Genomic DNA, 18,600 nt, shown 5'->3' on the forward strand with positions numbered 1-18,600 from the left:
CATTTGCAAAAGATTAACCTAGACACATGGGGAGAGTTTTAAGAACGACTGACTTGAGAGAAGAACTATTCATATCAAGCCTAAACTTCTTAGGAAGTTTAACATAGAGAACATGGCTCAAAACACCACAAACCTTGTAAGACCAACATGTCAAGATCCTTTACATCCCCACATACACAGCTTCCCTCAAAAATAACCTCTAAATATACAGCTTGAGCTACTCAGTGTTAAAACTTTCTAATACAGAGACTATTAATAAACTCCTGCAGACAAACTCACCACTTAAATATAATAATCCTGGTCCTGTGTTTCAAGATATTTAATTTGAACATACAATATAATGTGCAAATCAACGCACTGTAAGTTTTAAAAGCCTTAAACTAAGAAGTGAAAAGGCTTGGGTTTTGTTAAAAAAAAAAAAATTAGCATACACAGATGCAAAGCCACATATCCAATCACCCAAGTTAAATTATTTCAAAATCCTAAATTTGTAATTTATTGCACATACACAACAGAGGAAGAAAAGCAGCTTTTTCAGTGAAGAACTTAAATTATAAAGATAGAATGCACAGGAAGATGCTTAAAAAAAGGACTGTGAAGTCATTAACCTGAAAAAAAAAAAACCAACCCAAACACCAAACCCTTAAATCTTACTGCCCAGAGGTGAGATATCACTAAGAGGATAAAGAGGAGAAAGTTGCCCACAGGATTTTCAGTTTAGCTGCAAATCCAGCAGCTTTTCAACATTGACTTATGATGTAATCATACGTGACCTGCATACTTCCTCACAGTTTGCACTGAATATGCCAGTAAGGAATGGTGGATGTAGATGACTAAATCTACATTTGTATCTCTCTCTGGAGGTTGGGGTGGGGAGAGAGAAGAAATAAATTTTAACACAAATCTATTTGTTTCTTTAAGAACTACCTGTCTTTGCATGCCTACTACTACAGCTTGAATTGCTCACTGTTCCTGAGTTACTTCCCTGTACTTCTGAACATTACTAAATGTTTCTCCAGCAATGTGAATTCCCACAACGAATAAAGCCACCAGCTATTTCCTGTGATGATTTTACACCTTTTACTCAATAAAACTGAAAACATCACACCCTGCACTGCTATGAGACAAGATTTTTATCATATTCCCCCCACCCCGAGGCAGCAGATAAACAGAAGTAAGAGCACAGTAAGATAACATAAATATCGCATTTCAAAACCGTTATCAGCTGCAAATATCTCACAAGGAATGCAGCCGCCTTTGTTATTTCATCCTCCAAGTGACACATTTGGAAGACTGAAAAGGTTTTTTAGTGTTATCGGAGATTCTCCGAAGGAAGGGAAATAGCTGCAGTGCAGCAGCTGCTGCAGTACTGCTGTGTTCTGGGGCTTGAAGGCAATGTGAGAGCCGGGCTTGCACTGCAACATCTCATTCTCACATACTGCCTCACAGAAAATATAGCCTGCAATAATGAACTCAAGTTAAAAAAATAGAAATTAGAGATCTTGGCTGCTATAATGTCACAACATACTAACGTACTTTCATGTACATCAATATAGTCTTATGAGAAGGTTCCTCCAAGCCCAACAACTTCCATGGTCAGGCCCACCCAGTGCAATGAAATTTGACCAACTGTAAGTTTACAGAACTTTGCAGAATACCTCTCTGGCTGAGAAACCCAAGATTTAAGTATTTACATGGCTGAAAGAACATCATTGTTACTTTTAGAGGTTAGGATGTAGCAACAAGATAAAAAATAAAAGCCCGATGTTGTTCAGCAAAGAACCAATGAGAACAACACATGAGAAGATCTGCTCTCAAACTAATAAAAGCCTACTTAGAGCACAGTGATGACCTATGCTGTTTGCAGGTAAGAAGACAACCTACATTCAACTTGTGGCCTACTGTTCCCTATCTAACACTTGAAAGCAAGGTATTTGTGATGCAAGGAGAAAAAAACCAAAACGGTCGTATCATCTACTTTATATTACCTACCAGTAATTCTTCCAACCATCTGAAGAAGTGGTATTTACTGTTTTAAACATACTTGCTCTAATAAATCCCACCATGGCCACAAGGTGAATAGAGATACCAAGCATCTCAGGAGTTCACCCACATGCCGAAGGCTGATAAAGGATGCCCTTACAAGGACAGTGGGGGTAGTAGCTGCTTCTGTACCTTACTGAAGATGAACCTAGTTGTTATGTTACTGAGAAAAATATTACTTAGCACTTCCATACATTTATTGAAGAACTCCTCTTACTTGGACCTCAGCTAGCATACTAAGTTACGATTCTCAGACTACAACTCCATAAACACCAGACTATCAACAGAAAAAAAAATTGGCCTTAGCTTTACTTTTGAAGACATTCTCTCTCTCTCTTTTTAAGAAAAAGCACTAAAAATTCCTTGTTTACCAAGACCAGACTATATCAATAATAGGACTAATCATCTATGACACTGTTGGGTCAGTCTGGGTAAGTACAGACACAAATCTCCACATAAATCTATTTACAGTGGTCTCCCACAGGATACAAGCTTTTTACCTGCTACTCTCCTTCACTAATCCTACATTTGCAACCACCTTGAAGTTCTAAATTGCCCATAAGACTCTCACACTTGCATCTACCCCACATCCCACAAGACAAGTCACAGGCAACACAAAAAAGAAGCAAGACACTTTGGTACTTTGAAATAACTCATTTTAAGAAAGATTAGAAGATAGGTAATGAAGCTGTCCCATGAACAAAGAGTGAAAGATGAAAAATTGCAGGCAATCTGGTTTATTTTTGTAGTCTTAGATTACCGCAGAAGGCTTCTGAGTGATTATTCATGGATCACCACATGATAGCCATCAATTCCATCTAAGGTTTGAACTAAAAACTGTAATTCATTGATGTCAAAAGAACTACACTGATTTGCATCATCTAATAATTTGATTTTAGAGGTTTCTGTTTTAGTACAAGACACTGCATATCCTTTGAAAACGTTCTGATACACACAACAGCTTGCTGTATCAGAGTGCAAAGGGCAACTGTCTGCAGTCATAGTAACTTTCATGCTGCACTGTGAAAGTACTTCTTCTAAAATCTAAATTATCATAGTAGACAGAAGAAAATATTCCTGCTTATTTCATACTTGTTCGCTTCCTGTTTTAAAAACCAAACTTTGGGAAATGTATGTGCGGGGTGGGTGGGTGAGCAGTAAAAACAAAAGAAATCCTTAGAAGACTCTGTAACCTGATTTGAGAAATTATTAGTAACACATACAGACAATTGAGTAAGTTTGTATTTTCTTCTTGAATATATATTTCTGATGACTCTTTAGAATAAAACTTGTTTTCCTATAAGGCAAGCCTTCAACTCAGCTCTCAGATCACAAGCAGTAGTTCATCCCCTGATGTTTTAATGGGGTCAAGACGGATGGAAATCACCAAAAAAGCTGCATAACTTCTGCTAATTCAAGGATACCATGAGCCAAACCAGAGTTGTGCTTTGAGGTTACGCTTAAGAAAGAGCTGTTAGCCTCAGACTTTACAGGTCACCCATCTCTTTTCTCACCAGCAGCGTGCTTGGACACTGCTAGATGAAGAACGTGGAGAGCAACACTGCTGTATGAAGCAGCATGCCTCTCTCACCACGCGTGACTGCTTCCACTTCTGCCATGGCATTTCAATGCATTAGGAAGAAAGTGGCTGCACTGTAATATCCCATAAATGAACTTTCAGCTTCATTTCAAAGAAAAATATCAACAGCAACTGATTAAAATATGTAGTTTACAGGGACTTTTAACTTCAGTTAAAAAAAAAAAACAAAAAACAACAAACCAAACCAAAACCCAACAAACACAGCAATTGCATATTCTACTTAAATAATAAGATCTAGCAAGATCAAACAGTTCAGCAACGTCTCTACCTCAAGCATGCAAGTAATTTGAAGTATATTGATCTAAGGCTTGGTTTTTCTTTCCAGCTTGGTAAGAGTTTTTAGGTTAAGTGAACCCTGTTCTGGGGTTGGGGGGTGGGGTGTTTTATTTTGGGGGTGGGGCTGCGGTGGGGATGTTGGGGGTTTTTTGGGGTTTTGTTTGTTTTTTTTTAAAGCTTTCACTTCAATCTGCTTGATAAACAATCCCCCTTTCCCTTCCCTCTAGTTATATCAAACTCATTTTAAAACTTCACAGGACTGCCCACATCATGAGCCAAGCCTTTTCTTATTTCTTCTTGATTTCTTTGAAGTATGGGAAGCAATTGTCATATTGAATTTACCCATACAGGTGAATTCTTACATATGTGTAAGCAAACTAGATCAAATTTAGTGAAACAGTTAAGCATCTGTGAAAATTAAGACTCTAAGAAAATGCTTCAAGTTTCCTCTGGTTTTTTGAATTCAACAGAAGAGACTTTCTTAACCTACAACATTAAGTAGATGACTCAAAAACCCCAGCCATTGTGAATCACCTTGTGCATCATTTAAAAAACAAAAAACCCCCAACACCCTCCAAAAGAAAAGCCAAGGCGGGGGGCGGGGAAGAACCCAAAACAAAAAAAACACAAACCAAACCCACAACAACACACAGCAATCTATTTTCCCAACTAAGAAGTCTCAGTACAGACATGACATACAGGGGTTGTTTGTATTTTAAATGGCATATTGTTTCAAATGACTTCTATGTATGGTGGGAATACTTCTGAATCACCTGCCTCTAGTTACTGTACTGAAACTGCAACTTTGTAATAAGTGCTTACCTTCCCCTTACCCCACAGAAGAATAAAATAAATTTTCTTCACTGACTGATTGAATGTTATATGAGAAATACAGGTAATACCTAGAGTACCTTGAAAGTAGTATTACAACTCCATACAGTATTTTAAATCCTTTAGTAAGTGGCTTCTAGTTTAAAACATTTCCATTCAAAATCCAGGCAGGTGGGTTTTTATTTTCCTCCAGTTCTGCAGTAAGTCAGTCAATTAGACTTAAATCTGTCCATATCCTGTGGAAATTTATTTTATCCTGTATGTTTAAAAAAAATATGTAACAACTTCCCCTCACACTATTTTTTTTAAATCATATTCATGATCAAGTATTTTGAAATAGCCAAGATGTATGAGTCCTTTTAAAACAGGAAAACAAATCAGCTTCATATTTATTAAAAATGCAGTTTATGCTGGCATATCTCCCCCTTCCTGTATGTGATACTTATCTTTTTGTGCAATTCATGAAGTAAAACCCCTCACAGCCTAAGACTCTAAGAGAACAATCTAAAGTACTCAAAGTGTTAAAAAAAAGCAAATACATAGTCAAAGCATGCTTTGTATGCTTAATAACTCTAGAAAACTCCCTTAGTAAATGACAACATTTCTAATACTACATCCTCAGTAGGACTGGGGGCAGGGAGAAGAGATCAACCGAGCATTTTTGTTTTTCCCCTTATACTAAATTATACAATCATATTAAAGCACATAAGGATAAGCAAACAACAAACCTGACCGCTCCACGCACAATACAGGTTACATAGGAAACTCCAGTTGTGATTGATCATCCAGTTCAAAATCCTGAACTGGGCCATGTCTTGCTATAGCGCAGACTGCTGCTGTGCTCTGACTCAGCTTTTGTCCGGGTGATCCTCGAGGATATGAGCGCTATGCAGTAAATGACATTCAGGAACAAGGACCTTCCTTCCTGTTCAGTCTCCCTTCCCACCCCAACCATGTGTCAACTCAACAAGATAAACTGACAGAACTGCATAACATTCTTCAAAATAATACTTCTGAAGCTGCCAAATTACACATTCTTGGAAAAAAAAAAGGGGGGGGGGGAAATAAGAACATCCTAAGACATCTCACTAAAGCAAACACAGAAAGGCACACACAAACAATGCTTGCTCTTCCCCCGCCGTCCTTTCATTTCTGCTGCTGCTGAAACCAGTCTGAATACCAACAATTTAGTATAATAATTGATATCATATGAATCTTAAACTTGCTTAGGTACAATTATAATGATGGCTTCTGTGTTTTCATGAGACCCAAAAGCTTAGGGCTACTATTTTAAACACAGCACAATACAAGCAACTTTTCAAAGTCAGGAGAACTTCACAGTTTTCATAAAAATTAAATGGGTTCATCTACGTCAGGGTCTTAAATGGCAGACTCCCCTTTAAACCTATCAGAGTACCATTAGCATTGCACAGAAACTCTGTCTGCCTCTTGTAATGAAGGATGACAGCCCTATTGATAGGAAAATGAAAGATGCAACACCAGAGAGATCCTGAGAAACCGCAGAAATACTGGAAAAGTTTCTTTCTTCCTTCACATATTTCTTTTTTGCAATCTGCAAACCACCACCCTATTTCAGCATGCACCTCACCTTCTGTGTCTTGACTGCCTACCTTGTATTCCCCCTTCCCCTTCAAAGGTGAGATTCAGAAACACAGGAAATGTGTTTCCACAGAAACATACACACTTTACCTGATGATTACATGAACTACTAAACTACTCACAGAAACAACTTACCACAATAATCTGCAGTTTAAACACCACAATTAACTAACAAATGCTTCAGAAACAGACAGACAAGGGTTTATCTACCAGCTGTAGCTCAAAATAATTTAAAACTAGAATGTGTTATTTGTTGAAAGTGTGCTTGAGATCCCAATCTACTGACAGAAGAAGGAACCCAAACCTTCTGACCTGAAGCCAAAGAACAAGCAGAGACAGCCCTGCAGAAAACAGGGCTCAGGGTGCCCCCATTCCCAGCCTCAGCAGCTCCTTCAGTAAAAGCACAATAAGGACAACACAGGAGATGAGATGCATATGAGAAGGGCAGCCTTCTGTCTGCATCAGCACTCACGCTCTGCCTCAAAGAAGAACATCTGTGAGATGCAAAAGACTTTTTTTATCTTGAGAAAGTATGGAGAAACAGCTACAGAACAGGTGGCCAATTCACCCTTTGGTTCAGTAACAGCCAAACGACTGAAAAGTACTTGAAATGTGAAAGAAATCTGTGCTATAAAAGCAGCCTGGAAATAAAACAAACTTGTACATGAGGGTCAAACAAATGGTGTGGCCAAATAGCAGCTTCTAACTTTGAGAGTGTTATACAAATAAGGCCTCATTTGTTTTAAGCAAACCAAACAAAAAAAAAAATCTTGTTCTAATTTCTCATCCCAAGGGCCCTGGGAATTAATGCCAGAGTCCAAGCCAACCTCTTTCTTTCTCAGCAACGTGAGCAATCTGCAAACTTCCAAGACACAGTCATGTACAACAAATCTATTCTGGTTCATTTTAATATGTACATTGCAGAGATTCTCTGTTATCCTTACAACACCTAATTACAAAAAAGGGACAACTAATATGAGTGCAACATGGCACAAAATGAATGTGGCCTCAGAAAAAGCACTTAAGAAAGGGATTAAAGAGCTCGAGATATTAAAACAATAAAATCTCCTTGTACAAGTCAAATGGTCTGAGCTGAAGCAGCCTGTGCTGACAAGAAGTATCCTGCTTAGCAACTATTACTAGGTGGAACAGATACACTTCCTCACAACAGACATCATAACTATCCGAGCTTGAGAAATCTTGGAGATGGAGAATGTTTGGGAACATCTTACGGAGTGGGCAGTTACTGCAGAGATGCTGGAGGAGAATGAGGCAGCAAAGTCTCCAGGACAGCAACGCTGGAATGAGGAAGGACCCAGCACCCTGCAGGACCAGCGGCAGGGATGCTGGCAGAATGTGTGGGGCAGTCGACACATGGCTGGAAAAGCGGCCTGCTGCACATTAGCTGCACCGTGGAAAAACACTGTCATCAACTAAATAAGGTAGAGGGAAGAAGGGAAAGGGGGAAGGGAGATCTGGAAAATTCAGAGAAGATTGCTGTTCTTTACTAAACCCAACATCAACCAGGTTCTTCTTAAACAGTATTTCAGTACAATTCTGCAGTGATCAGTTTCATTATCAATTATCTACTTTAAGATCCATAAAGTATTACTCAGTATTTATTCCCTACAAAGTACTCAAACTCTTAATAAAGTATTCAACATAGTATATTAGAAGCCTCCTACTGTACAGTATGATATATAAAAAAAAGTCCATTAAACCTCAGAAACAAATTTGTGCAACTCTTCCCATAAAATCAGCAGCCATTATTAACCTGTTACTTTTTGGCATTCATTTTCAAATCTGTTTTAAGGAAATTCTAAAACAAAAATATTTTTTTTCCCCCTCCAATCTGGCCAATACTTATGTACTACTGCAATTCATGCAAAAGCACCTAAATACTGTAGATAAAAACATGAACAACAATATAGAGGAGTAGGACAACATTTTCAGAAACAATCAGTATTGGCCTCACAGCTGCCACCAAAAATCAGTATCAAAATGCTTGTAAATTCTAATAGGCATAGAAAGAGGTGAGAACCAAAGTTTTTGCAAGCTTGAGTCTTTACTGAACTCCCTTAGATAAAAGAAGGAGCTCAGAAAATGCTGCAAGAGTGGCACCTTTAACAGTAAGTTGCAGTTATTGCTTAAAACTGACTCTTTCTCAGAATTTTCCTCTAAGTCAGTCTGTGTACTTGTAAATTTGATCTGCCATTACTGAAAACTGCTCCTGATAATCTTCAGCTAGTCTGGCAATTGCTCTCTCATTTACAGGAGACAATCTCCTTCCTGGTAGGAGGTTAGATCAAATTCCAGTAGCTTAGCATTCCTCTGTTCTAACTTTACTTTTACTGTTAACGTGTTTTTTGGAAGACCTTATTTATTCCTCCTAAGCGTGGTTACTAAGCGTAGGAGATTCTGCTTAGAAAATTCTTGTGCAAGTGCACAAGAATTGATAGAACCTCCTTAAAGTAAGCATACAATAAACAGAGGGTTTCCCTTTTTGCCTTCAACACTCAATTTACTAATGCCTGCCTTCAAAAAGTTTAATGCAAAACCAAAACAAAAATAATTGTGTTGTAAACATTTTAAACTTTTTTAAAGTTTATAAAGTTTTGCCCAAAATTTAGAAGTGTATTGGGTCTGGCTGAGATGGAGTTAATTCTCCCCACAGCAGACCTTATAGTGCTGTGCTCTGTACTGGTAGCTAGAAAGGTGTTGATAACACACCAGTGTTTTGGCTACTGCCGAGCAGTCCTTGCACAGCATCAAGGCTGTCTCTCCAACATTTCCCACCCCCGCTTCACTGGCAGGCTAGGGCTGGGCAAGATCTTGGGAGGGGACATAGCCAGGACAGCTGACCCAAACTGACCAAACAGATATTCCATACCACATGACATCAGCTCAGCTATAAAAGCTAAGTAAAGGGAGATGGAAGGGGGGCATTCATTATCTACATTTGTCTTCCAGAGGAACCGCTATGAGTACTGAAGCCCTGCTTCCCAGGATGTGGCCAGATATAGCCTGCTGATGGGAATTAGAGAATAAAATCTTCTGTTTTCCTTTGCTTTCGCACACAACCTTTGCTTTTGCTTTATTAAACTGTCTTTATCTCAACCCACAAGCCTTTCGTTATATTTTCTCTCCCCTGTCCATTTGAGGAGGGGGAGCGATAGAGCGGCTTGGTGGGCACCTGGCATGCAGCCAGGGTCAACCCACCACAAAAAGCAAAGCTTCCACACTGAATTTCCAATTTGGAGTATAAAAAGGTCAGCAGAGCATTTAAAGATGCACTCATTGCATAATTAGAGAATGATGGAGGACACACATCAACATTAGCAGGCTCCAAAGTTCTCAGTGTCCAATTGCCCAAAGAGCTCCTTGTCATACACTGAGCCTTGATTGAAAAAAAGATGATTACAACATTCAGGTTTTGAAGTTCTGCTGGTCAGTTTTCCTCCCCCTAAAATAATGAAGAGACCACTTAAAATTCCAAGACCACAATAAAGTTGAAGTTCAATTATGCAGTTTATTAACTAAAAAAGTAAGGGCCTGTCCAAAGCATCATATCCTCTCAAAGACTGCCTGTCACAAAGTCTAATGTTTTCTCATGGCATTAGAAACTGCATGTTTAGGATCTTAATATTTTGAGGTAACTAAGCAAAAAAACCCTAGGTCAGAAACATAACTTCCTCAGCTCGTTATTTCTCAGAACCTGTCAGTCTTGTACACAAACTCTGGAAGGTTAAAAAGGAACAGTAGCGAAGGAGCAAGATCTTCCTAAAAAATATACCCCTCAAGTATCTAGACTTCTATCTAAAAACTACAGTGAGCTTTCTGAAACAGAAACACAGCTCACACTCACAGAAAGGAAGGGCTTCCATTTCCTAAAAACTCCAGATACTTTTTGTACACAACCAAATATGCAAGCCATATGCAGGAGTCAATCACATCATCAGCACACACTGAAGTATGTCCCCAAAAGATGCCATTCAGAATTTACAGCACCAAGTTCTTTGAAAGGGTAAATCCTTGAGTAAAGGAAAACTATTTTTTTTTCCCCCGTTAAGCTAATTCTAGTCAAGCTGTCACTAGAGAACATGCCTGTGTAAGAAAGCACTGTGAATCCTTATATATGCTAATGCATAAAAATGACTCTCTAAAGTGATCTTTTAAGAGTCAGGCATGGAAAATGTACTTCACTAAACAACAACTGGACTGAGAACACAAGTGAACTGAGAAAGTCCCATTACAAGCAAACCTAGTTATTACTTCATCTATCCAGTTAAGGAATCGTCACACTTGGAGCCAGTAACAGGAATTCCAGTGGCACTACTGTCCAGTATAACAACAAAGGCTTTGCTGCACTCTACACCAAGCAACAAATATTTTCTTCCTTATACTGACATTTTAATGACTTAAAAAATAAAACAAAGTATGCACACACACAAGCAACAAATAGCATCTTCATTGGTTCCTCCCTTCTTCCACACCAGATAAGATGTTTTTTGAAATATGGAAAGCAATTATTTTCCACCAGAAGTTACAAGCTCCTAGCAAGGAAAAGATTTTGTTCACCCTTGTTGTCCCAAATATAGAAGAGGTAGAAGTCTTTTACAGTACCTCTCAATCCCCTTTGCTACCATTAACCACAGCTGTACACAGTGATTACTTAAAAAGAATTTCAAAAGCAACTGAAATATATTTCAGAAGTTACCAACAAGGTGTAGACTGATAATGATGATGGTGAAGCTCCAAAGGAAATCTGGCTTAAGTAAATGAAATTAAGAAGTGCACAAGAACAAAAAGGAAAGGCATGTCTGGAAAAACACAGAGTATTTCCATTGCTCAGCTCACAAGACTGACAATGAGAAAAGTTCCTACAAACCGGGTCAAGAGCAGGAAGAGGCCAAAATACAGTTCCCATTCTGAATTTTTTCCTATCATTGGAATTGTTACAAAAAGCTGTGACCATTAAAAAAGGAAAAAAAACGGTAAATACAAACACCACCTCTCTCCATATTAAAAAAGAAAAACAAAACCTAGAGTGTTTCCTTCTCCCTGTTATCAACTTCTTTTTAAGATGCAATACAGTTAATAGAACTAAAAACACAACAGATATCCTTAGGGGAAAAAAATGCAACTCTAGAATAGCTGGCACAGTATCATTTCAGGCTGTTTAACGTGTTTGTACCAGTCTACTACAGTTCTCCTATTAGTCCGAGTACTAAAACACCAAGGAAGTACACAAGACTTACCACTCTTCCATCAGAAACTAATGGCAAAAGAAAATAACTGAGACTAGCATAACTGACATTTTTCTTCTGCATAAATGCAACTTATATTTTTAATCAACATATAAGCTCATTAGATTAATCAAGCAACGTATTTTTGTGATTAATTTTGTGAGCACACACAGCTCCCCTGCAAAGAAATTCACAACACAAATCATATAAAGACAGTTGTTCCAGGAACATTTTAAAGACTCATGCAAAGTGAGGTACTCATCAGTTTGGCTGCTTAACTCTTCAAAAACCTCTTGCATCCACTCTCAGACAACTTCATCATCATCCTGTTTGCTTCCAAGAAGGATATAGGATAGTAATATTGATCTGTCAAGAGTTAGAGTCATGACTGAGAAAAAACTCCTCTTGAGCTACCAGTTCAACAGTTAAGCTGAAGTACTGCCCATTCCTTGGATTTTAGCCTCAGCCATTTTCAGTGGACTAGTCTGGTGTTTTCTTATTCTAACCAACTTCTGTTTAGAATGATACAAGATGCATTTTCTCTTCCCCTTTATCTGACCTATTCAGTTACAGATTTCTTCCTTTGTTTCCAAGAATGATCAGGTACTCAAATAAGAATTGACTTTTTACTAACTTCAGCTACAGGAAAGCATCATTTTGTATGTTATTCCACAAAAATGAATATACTGGAGAAAAAACAGCATACAAGTTCCCAAACTGAATCCTAGTAAGGCAGTTGGCAATCTTTAGAAACTGTAAGCAAGCTTCTACCACTGTTCTATTTAAGAAACACAGCCAAATTTAGTGGGACTGAATAAGAAATACAAGCAATATGTACTCACATGCAAAGTATACTTCTGTGATACCATTAAGCACTTCTGTAAAGTTTACGGTGTTAATGAGATCCAACTCATGAGAATGCAGAAGTTTTCTCAAGCTATCATCACTATCACCTACAGCTCAATGTCTCACAGGAACAGATCACTTGCTTTCCACCTGCAAATTCCTGGATTACAAAAGAAAGATGGTATGCTCCTATGGAAATTCCTGTTTGTCTAACCCAGTGTCCACGCAACTCTATCAGTTTTGTTTCAGTGTTCACTTACTCTCACTATCCTTAGTTTTATATGTCAACAGAAGATGAAAAAGCAAAACCAAGAAAAACTAACACACAAGTGTATTTGTTAACTGCATTTTAAATCGCATTAGTACTATTTACCTGGTTATTTTACATCATCTCCACTCAAAGAACAAACACAACATGACTAAATTTGAACTTCATCTCCATGGTAATTTTTTCATGTCCAACCAAAACATAAAAAAAATACTGCAATGCTTATTGCTACCATAATGTACCACCACCACTGAATTCTTCCTCATGAAAACAACAACTATAAACTACATTACTAATAGTGTCTAAATTACATATGCATCTCTAGAAGACATACTGTACAAAGTGGTAATGATGCACCCATAATCAGGTTAGAGAGCAAGGAGGTTCCCCATCCCCTGCCGCCCCAGGAATCATGGTAAAAGCATGTAAATTAAATCACATAAAATTTAATGCCTTTAGTACCAACAGCACACATTTTCTTTCAAAGAAGGCTGTTTACAGTAGAGTGATCCTATCTGAACACACATGGGTCCACAAATGGCTTGAGCCCCACCACAGGGGTAATATTAATAGGTACTTCCTGTTGTCTTCACATTCTTCACTACGCTGCAGTGCCATGCAATCAGCTCTGCTATTTTCTGATCCGAGCCCAAAGCCAGAACTGAGTTACTTGCCTGACCAAGATTTGGCTTCAGAACCCTAAAACTTCCATTTTGAGATATGAATATACATTAATGTATATAGAAACACATGGGAAAATATAGTGCCAGCTCTGGTGATTATAGAGAAAATCCTTTCAATGTACTAGGACATTATTTACACAGCTAATCTATTATAATATAGTTAAGTCTTCTCAATAATCTAGCGATCTCTAAATACAAGATTTGGATACAGCTAATCACCAATTGTGACCACACTGAAGCACCTTAATTTACAGCCCAATAAACCTCTTATTGGGTCCAGGGGGTGGGTGCTCAGAAGGCTGAACTGTTTGTGTACCAAGAACTGCCTGAGCTTCTTGCAACACGTTCCCAGAAAGCAACACCTATGTCATGCTACATAGGAAGACACTCTGCCAGCCTCATAAGAACAAAGGTGTATTCCTGCTTTCTCTGAACTAAGACCATAAGAACAGAACCAAAATTAAAAATTATTACTGATTGTAAATACAAGAACTATTCAACACCAAGACATTCTCAATGGAATATTCATATTTGAGTTAGTATATTGGGTACTCAAAGACTTCCCTAGATGGTCTACTTCAAAATACAACTTTGACATTCCACAGGGAATAGCAGACTGTCCTTCAACACAAAGTACGGATTTTGAATTTAAGCAAGCCTCACTTAACAGGCCATTAGAGTAGCCATCCTCCTCCTGAAGCCAGCTAAAATGAGGAAACAAAATCCTCATTAACTTAAAATTACCAGAGCATGTGTGAAGCAACTCGAGTTTCTCAGCTAGCAAAGTACCACCTCCTTTGCTTCCCCTGCCTTCCTCTTCCCTCAGCTAGAAGGCAGTCCACTGGCGGAGCAAGAAAGGGACTGTACAGAGCAGTCAGTCAGAAAGGTAAGCTCCAACAGAAAGCTTAAGTCTAATCTTAACTACAATTAAGAATTTTCTAACATTTGTTTCACTTAACTAACATTACTGACTGAACTGAAAAAAAACCCCGAACCCTGAAAACCATTTTTGGCATGCTGGAAAACGTACTACGTAGTATTATTAATCTTATATTTCATATAACATCTTTATTTTGCTATTCTAAACATACAGGGGGGTTTTCCATGAGTGTACTGAGTAACAAAAACATGTTTATGCGAGATGATAACTTACCCTTGCAGATGGTCAATCTCCATGATTTTAAGCTTTGCCATCTGCACTATCAGAGCACTATTTTTAATAATGTTATCTTAGTTCACAATGTATTTTTGCACTATTTATCTACAGTCTTACCTCTCCCCTGTACCTTTGTAGTATCCTACCATTTTACCTTCCTTTGTTGCTCTGTACATATCCACGTAGAAAAAAAAATTCATGAAAAAGGCAGAAGAGGAGACTGGAATTTTAGTGCTGTAATGATTAAGCATACACCATTTTCATGTCAAGAAAGAGAAGAGACAGTACATCTCCATTCTGCTTCAATTCCAACAAAGAACACTGCCTGGATCAGAAAGACTCAAACACCAGTGCCCAACTTCACACTGAGCACTAGTTTTTCAAGGTGTTAGATTTCAGAATGAAAATGTAAATTTGTTTTAGAATAGCTCTGTTGAAAATCAGGTTATGATCAGAGTCATGGTACACATATCCTAAAAACCCTAGAAAAAAAGCTGTAAGTGAACATTACATACAGTCTATGGGTACATTCCTTAATACCTCACTGAAGGTTTCCCATAGCAGCAAGAGCTCTAAGCTCTTACGGCAAAACCCTTAAAGGCAGCTACACTCCAGCCAGCAAGGCCCAGGCATGCTGAACACCCTCCTTGGCCACTTCACCACCACACCAAAAGAGATCTCAAAGTACTCTTCACAGGATCCTTTCCAAATGTCTTTCTCCTGTTCCCACCTGTGGTCTCAAATTTAAGGCTTGAGTAGAACTCACACATTTTTAGTGTTAATGCAAACGTTATAGAGAAAGATGCCACTTGGAAGCATTATTAGTACTGAATTACTCACTGCAGTTTGAAGCCTAACTCTTCCTAAATATTACAGCAGGACCCCTACTTTCAAGCAAATTTTAAAAACATGACATTTAAAAATTATCACTCTCTATAGATAGGGAATATATAAAAAGAGGGTCCTTAAGAGAACATCAGTGACTAGAAACCTAAAGTTTGCCATGGAGGAAACAAAAGTCATTCGTTAGCACATTTTTTCCTCTAGATGTATGGACAGGCGACACATTGTAAGGCATTAGATTACTAATGAGTAACATTCTTCACATCTGCACTTCTTTTCTTTTGTAGGGGGATAAAGTGTAAATATAGTAGCTAACATGCTACCAAATAAAGCTACTACGGGTTAGATTTTCAAAGCTGTCCAATAACTTGTTGTATTGATTACAGTCCACATAATGCAGTAGAGAGAACTCCTATCCCACTCTAGCTACAGAACCCAGCAGAGAAACAAGTATCACCACTTGTCATTCCTAAGTGAAGAAGAGTTAAATAAAACCAGCTTGTTAACTAATACAGCTTGGTGACTGTTACGTCTAGCTTTCTCTTCTGACTACCCCCAAATTTTAGTAAGTTGCACAGTGCCAGAGGCTAGCCTAACAAATTTTAATGGAATTTACCATCATAAACCCCTCCAGATGAAGCTGAGGTACCTCAAACAAACAAACAAAATAGATCAAACACCTCTACCCCCATACATCAAGTCTAAAAATAAAATTTTAGTTTAGACCCTATTCACCTTGCTTCCTCATGCCACGTTTTCAGAGGTTCAAACTCTAGTCTTTACTTTTAAAAAAGAACTCAAAGATTAAACTCTACAAACTCTACCTATCTTGTAGTCTCTCCAGGCAATTTAGGCAATCAATAGAAATTCAAAATTCCAAATTTTCCTTCAGTTTCTCCATCATTTTTTCCATGTAGACCAAGCCCAGTTTTGCACAGTGTTATCAGATAAGTCATCTGACATATTCTGAAAATAACTTTAATCACTTCCAGTATGTTTTGTTGTATAAAATACGTACACTTGATCAAAGCTTTTCTCCACCATTGTGCAAGTTTCCGTCCTTTCACTAAAGCCTTCATTCATCCAAAGGTGGAATGACTTGGAAGAAAATACACTTTAAAAGAAGTTAAGATATTTTCCAGCAAGCTTTGGAATTCTAAGGCGGCTTAAGGTTTATTTTAGAATCAAATTAAACATATCAAGTTGCTACATGAGTAGTTGAACTGACTTTGGTCTCATACATCTTGTATCTCTCCCTCATCATCTTTCCTCTTATCAGATCCCCTATAAAGGAAAGAATGAGGTTTTTGGCTAGACAGCAGTCACGCATGTGCTGACTGGCCACCAGAGCTCCCCCATCTCACCTTCAGTGTGAAGCATTAACCTGGGCTTCTCTTGTGTCTAGCTACTAAGTCGCCCCAAACTTCCAGGCACTTGATTATCTCTCAGACCTTTCTCCTGCCTTGAAATTTGACCAAAATTGGCCAATGAGCTCAAGAGCAACTGTAGAAGAACAGACAGGCAAACTGATGGCATGCACAAAAGAAATCAGATTCAAGAATTCTTACTTCTTCACACCATTACATCACTTGCTTCCTACCATACCTTTTGCCTGAAGAACACGGGCCCTGCCTTTTCAACCGTACCGCCTTCCACTCCTTCAGCATGCAGTTATTATTGCACAAGCTACATCCCACATAATTTTTTTTTTTTTTGGACAATAAACCAGTTCTCTACTCCATTCATACTTTTTCCATAATCCTATAGTATTATCATTCTCAAATTGTCCTACAGAAATGCAGAGATTGTGATCTTCTCATCAGAAGTAAAAAAGAAACTTGCAGAACTATAGGCTAGTGCTTTTAATACATTTCAATCCTATAATGCTCATGTGAATCCTTTAGAAAAAAAACCCATAGAAACTGAAAATGATTAAGTCAGAAAAGGCCTACAGCCATATTCTCGTCAAAAAATTATATGAGTACAGGTGGAACAACAAACTTTTTTCTCACCAACATTCACTTTCCAATAGTTTAAATTCTACTTTCACCATTTTCTATTTGTCTGTAAGGAACAACAACAAAAGAGCTAAAGAAAGCATGCTTTTCTAGAGAGCAAAAGCTCAAATTCACAAAACATTGACACAGCAAAGGTGGTGTTGCACTTCACTTTATGGGGCATAGCTCCTGGAGTGGCATTTACAAAGTGAGGAGCTCAGGTTGCTATCTCAGCAATGGACAGATCTAAGCATCTAGCAAGGAAATTCAAAACAGTCAAGTACAGGCAGATGCTAAAAGCAGAAATATATTATGCTGAAGCAAGGAGTACATCCAAAATCCCAACTATATCTAGAGTTCAGAAAACTGAACATATTTTTAGACAGAATATGAAAAGCACTATGTAAAATTAAGCACTGCCGTAATGTGTGTCTAAACGATCAAAAGCGCAGAAGCCAGGTGTCTAAATTTGTCCATATGCAACAGGCAATTACTTGTGGCATGAAAGAGACTTGACATGATACATAATTCTTTCATACACTGGAATTTAAAACCTTTTTATTTCTTAACCACAGGATAAAAGAAACTTTTTATGACAAAAACAAATATTATGCAAAATACTACTGTAGCACTGGTAAAGACCTGTTTTTCTGCAACTAGAGGCACTGCCCCATTACATTTACAGAGGAAGTCAATAGCTTCACCCTCTGGCCTCAAAATTTCAATTACACTGTGAACCCAGGGTAATTTTTAGTGGTTACCACTAAAGGGAAATACACTGATTGCAAAAAACCACAGACTCAACACAGGTAGCTCCACAGGGATGGTATCTAAGTAGATCTTGGTAATAATGTGTCGCTTAGAATTACACTTTTAAACCTCACTATGCTGGTGGCACAATTCATCCTTCCAAAACTCTTAAAAAAAAAAAAAAAAAAAAGTCAGCGCATCCTCTTACAGGCAAGACAAACAGAATGCTATACCTTTCCTCAATGCAGGAAGCGCCAAAGTAGGCAGCATCTTTACTCATATTAGCATGTTAGCATTCATCAGCATAAAAAATAAAAATCTAATGATAAACAAGTTTCACTTTCCAAATGATGTCTGAAGTCTACATGAAAAGCCTACATGACTTATTCCTAGAAGTGATGGGCTTGGCCAACCTAACAGCTTGCTGCTCAACCCTTCAGT

General features: G+C 38.1%; 1 protein-coding gene across 4 annotated transcripts in view; it reads right to left on the reverse strand.

Annotated features, from left to right (window-relative positions):
- Window positions 1–18,600, reverse strand: part of ARHGAP21 (Rho GTPase activating protein 21) — a 123,635-nt gene that overhangs the window by 83,620 nt on the left and 21,415 nt on the right. The window contains exon 1 of one of the 4 annotated variants that reach the window (XM_052804424.1): window positions 5,479–5,618. The exons of the other annotated variants lie outside the window; for them this stretch is intronic. Within the exon in view, the coding sequence (XP_052660384.1) occupies window positions 5,479–5,562 (84 nt within the window). The 5' untranslated portion in view covers window positions 5,563–5,618. Of the gene's footprint in view, window positions 1–5,478; window positions 5,619–18,600 lie in introns of those variants that run through there. 4 annotated transcript variants of the gene reach the window in all.

The sequence above is a fragment of the Harpia harpyja genome, chromosome 1 (assembly GCF_026419915.1).
Source record: "Harpia harpyja isolate bHarHar1 chromosome 1, bHarHar1 primary haplotype, whole genome shotgun sequence".
NCBI lineage: Eukaryota > Metazoa > Chordata > Aves > Accipitriformes > Accipitridae > Harpia > Harpia harpyja.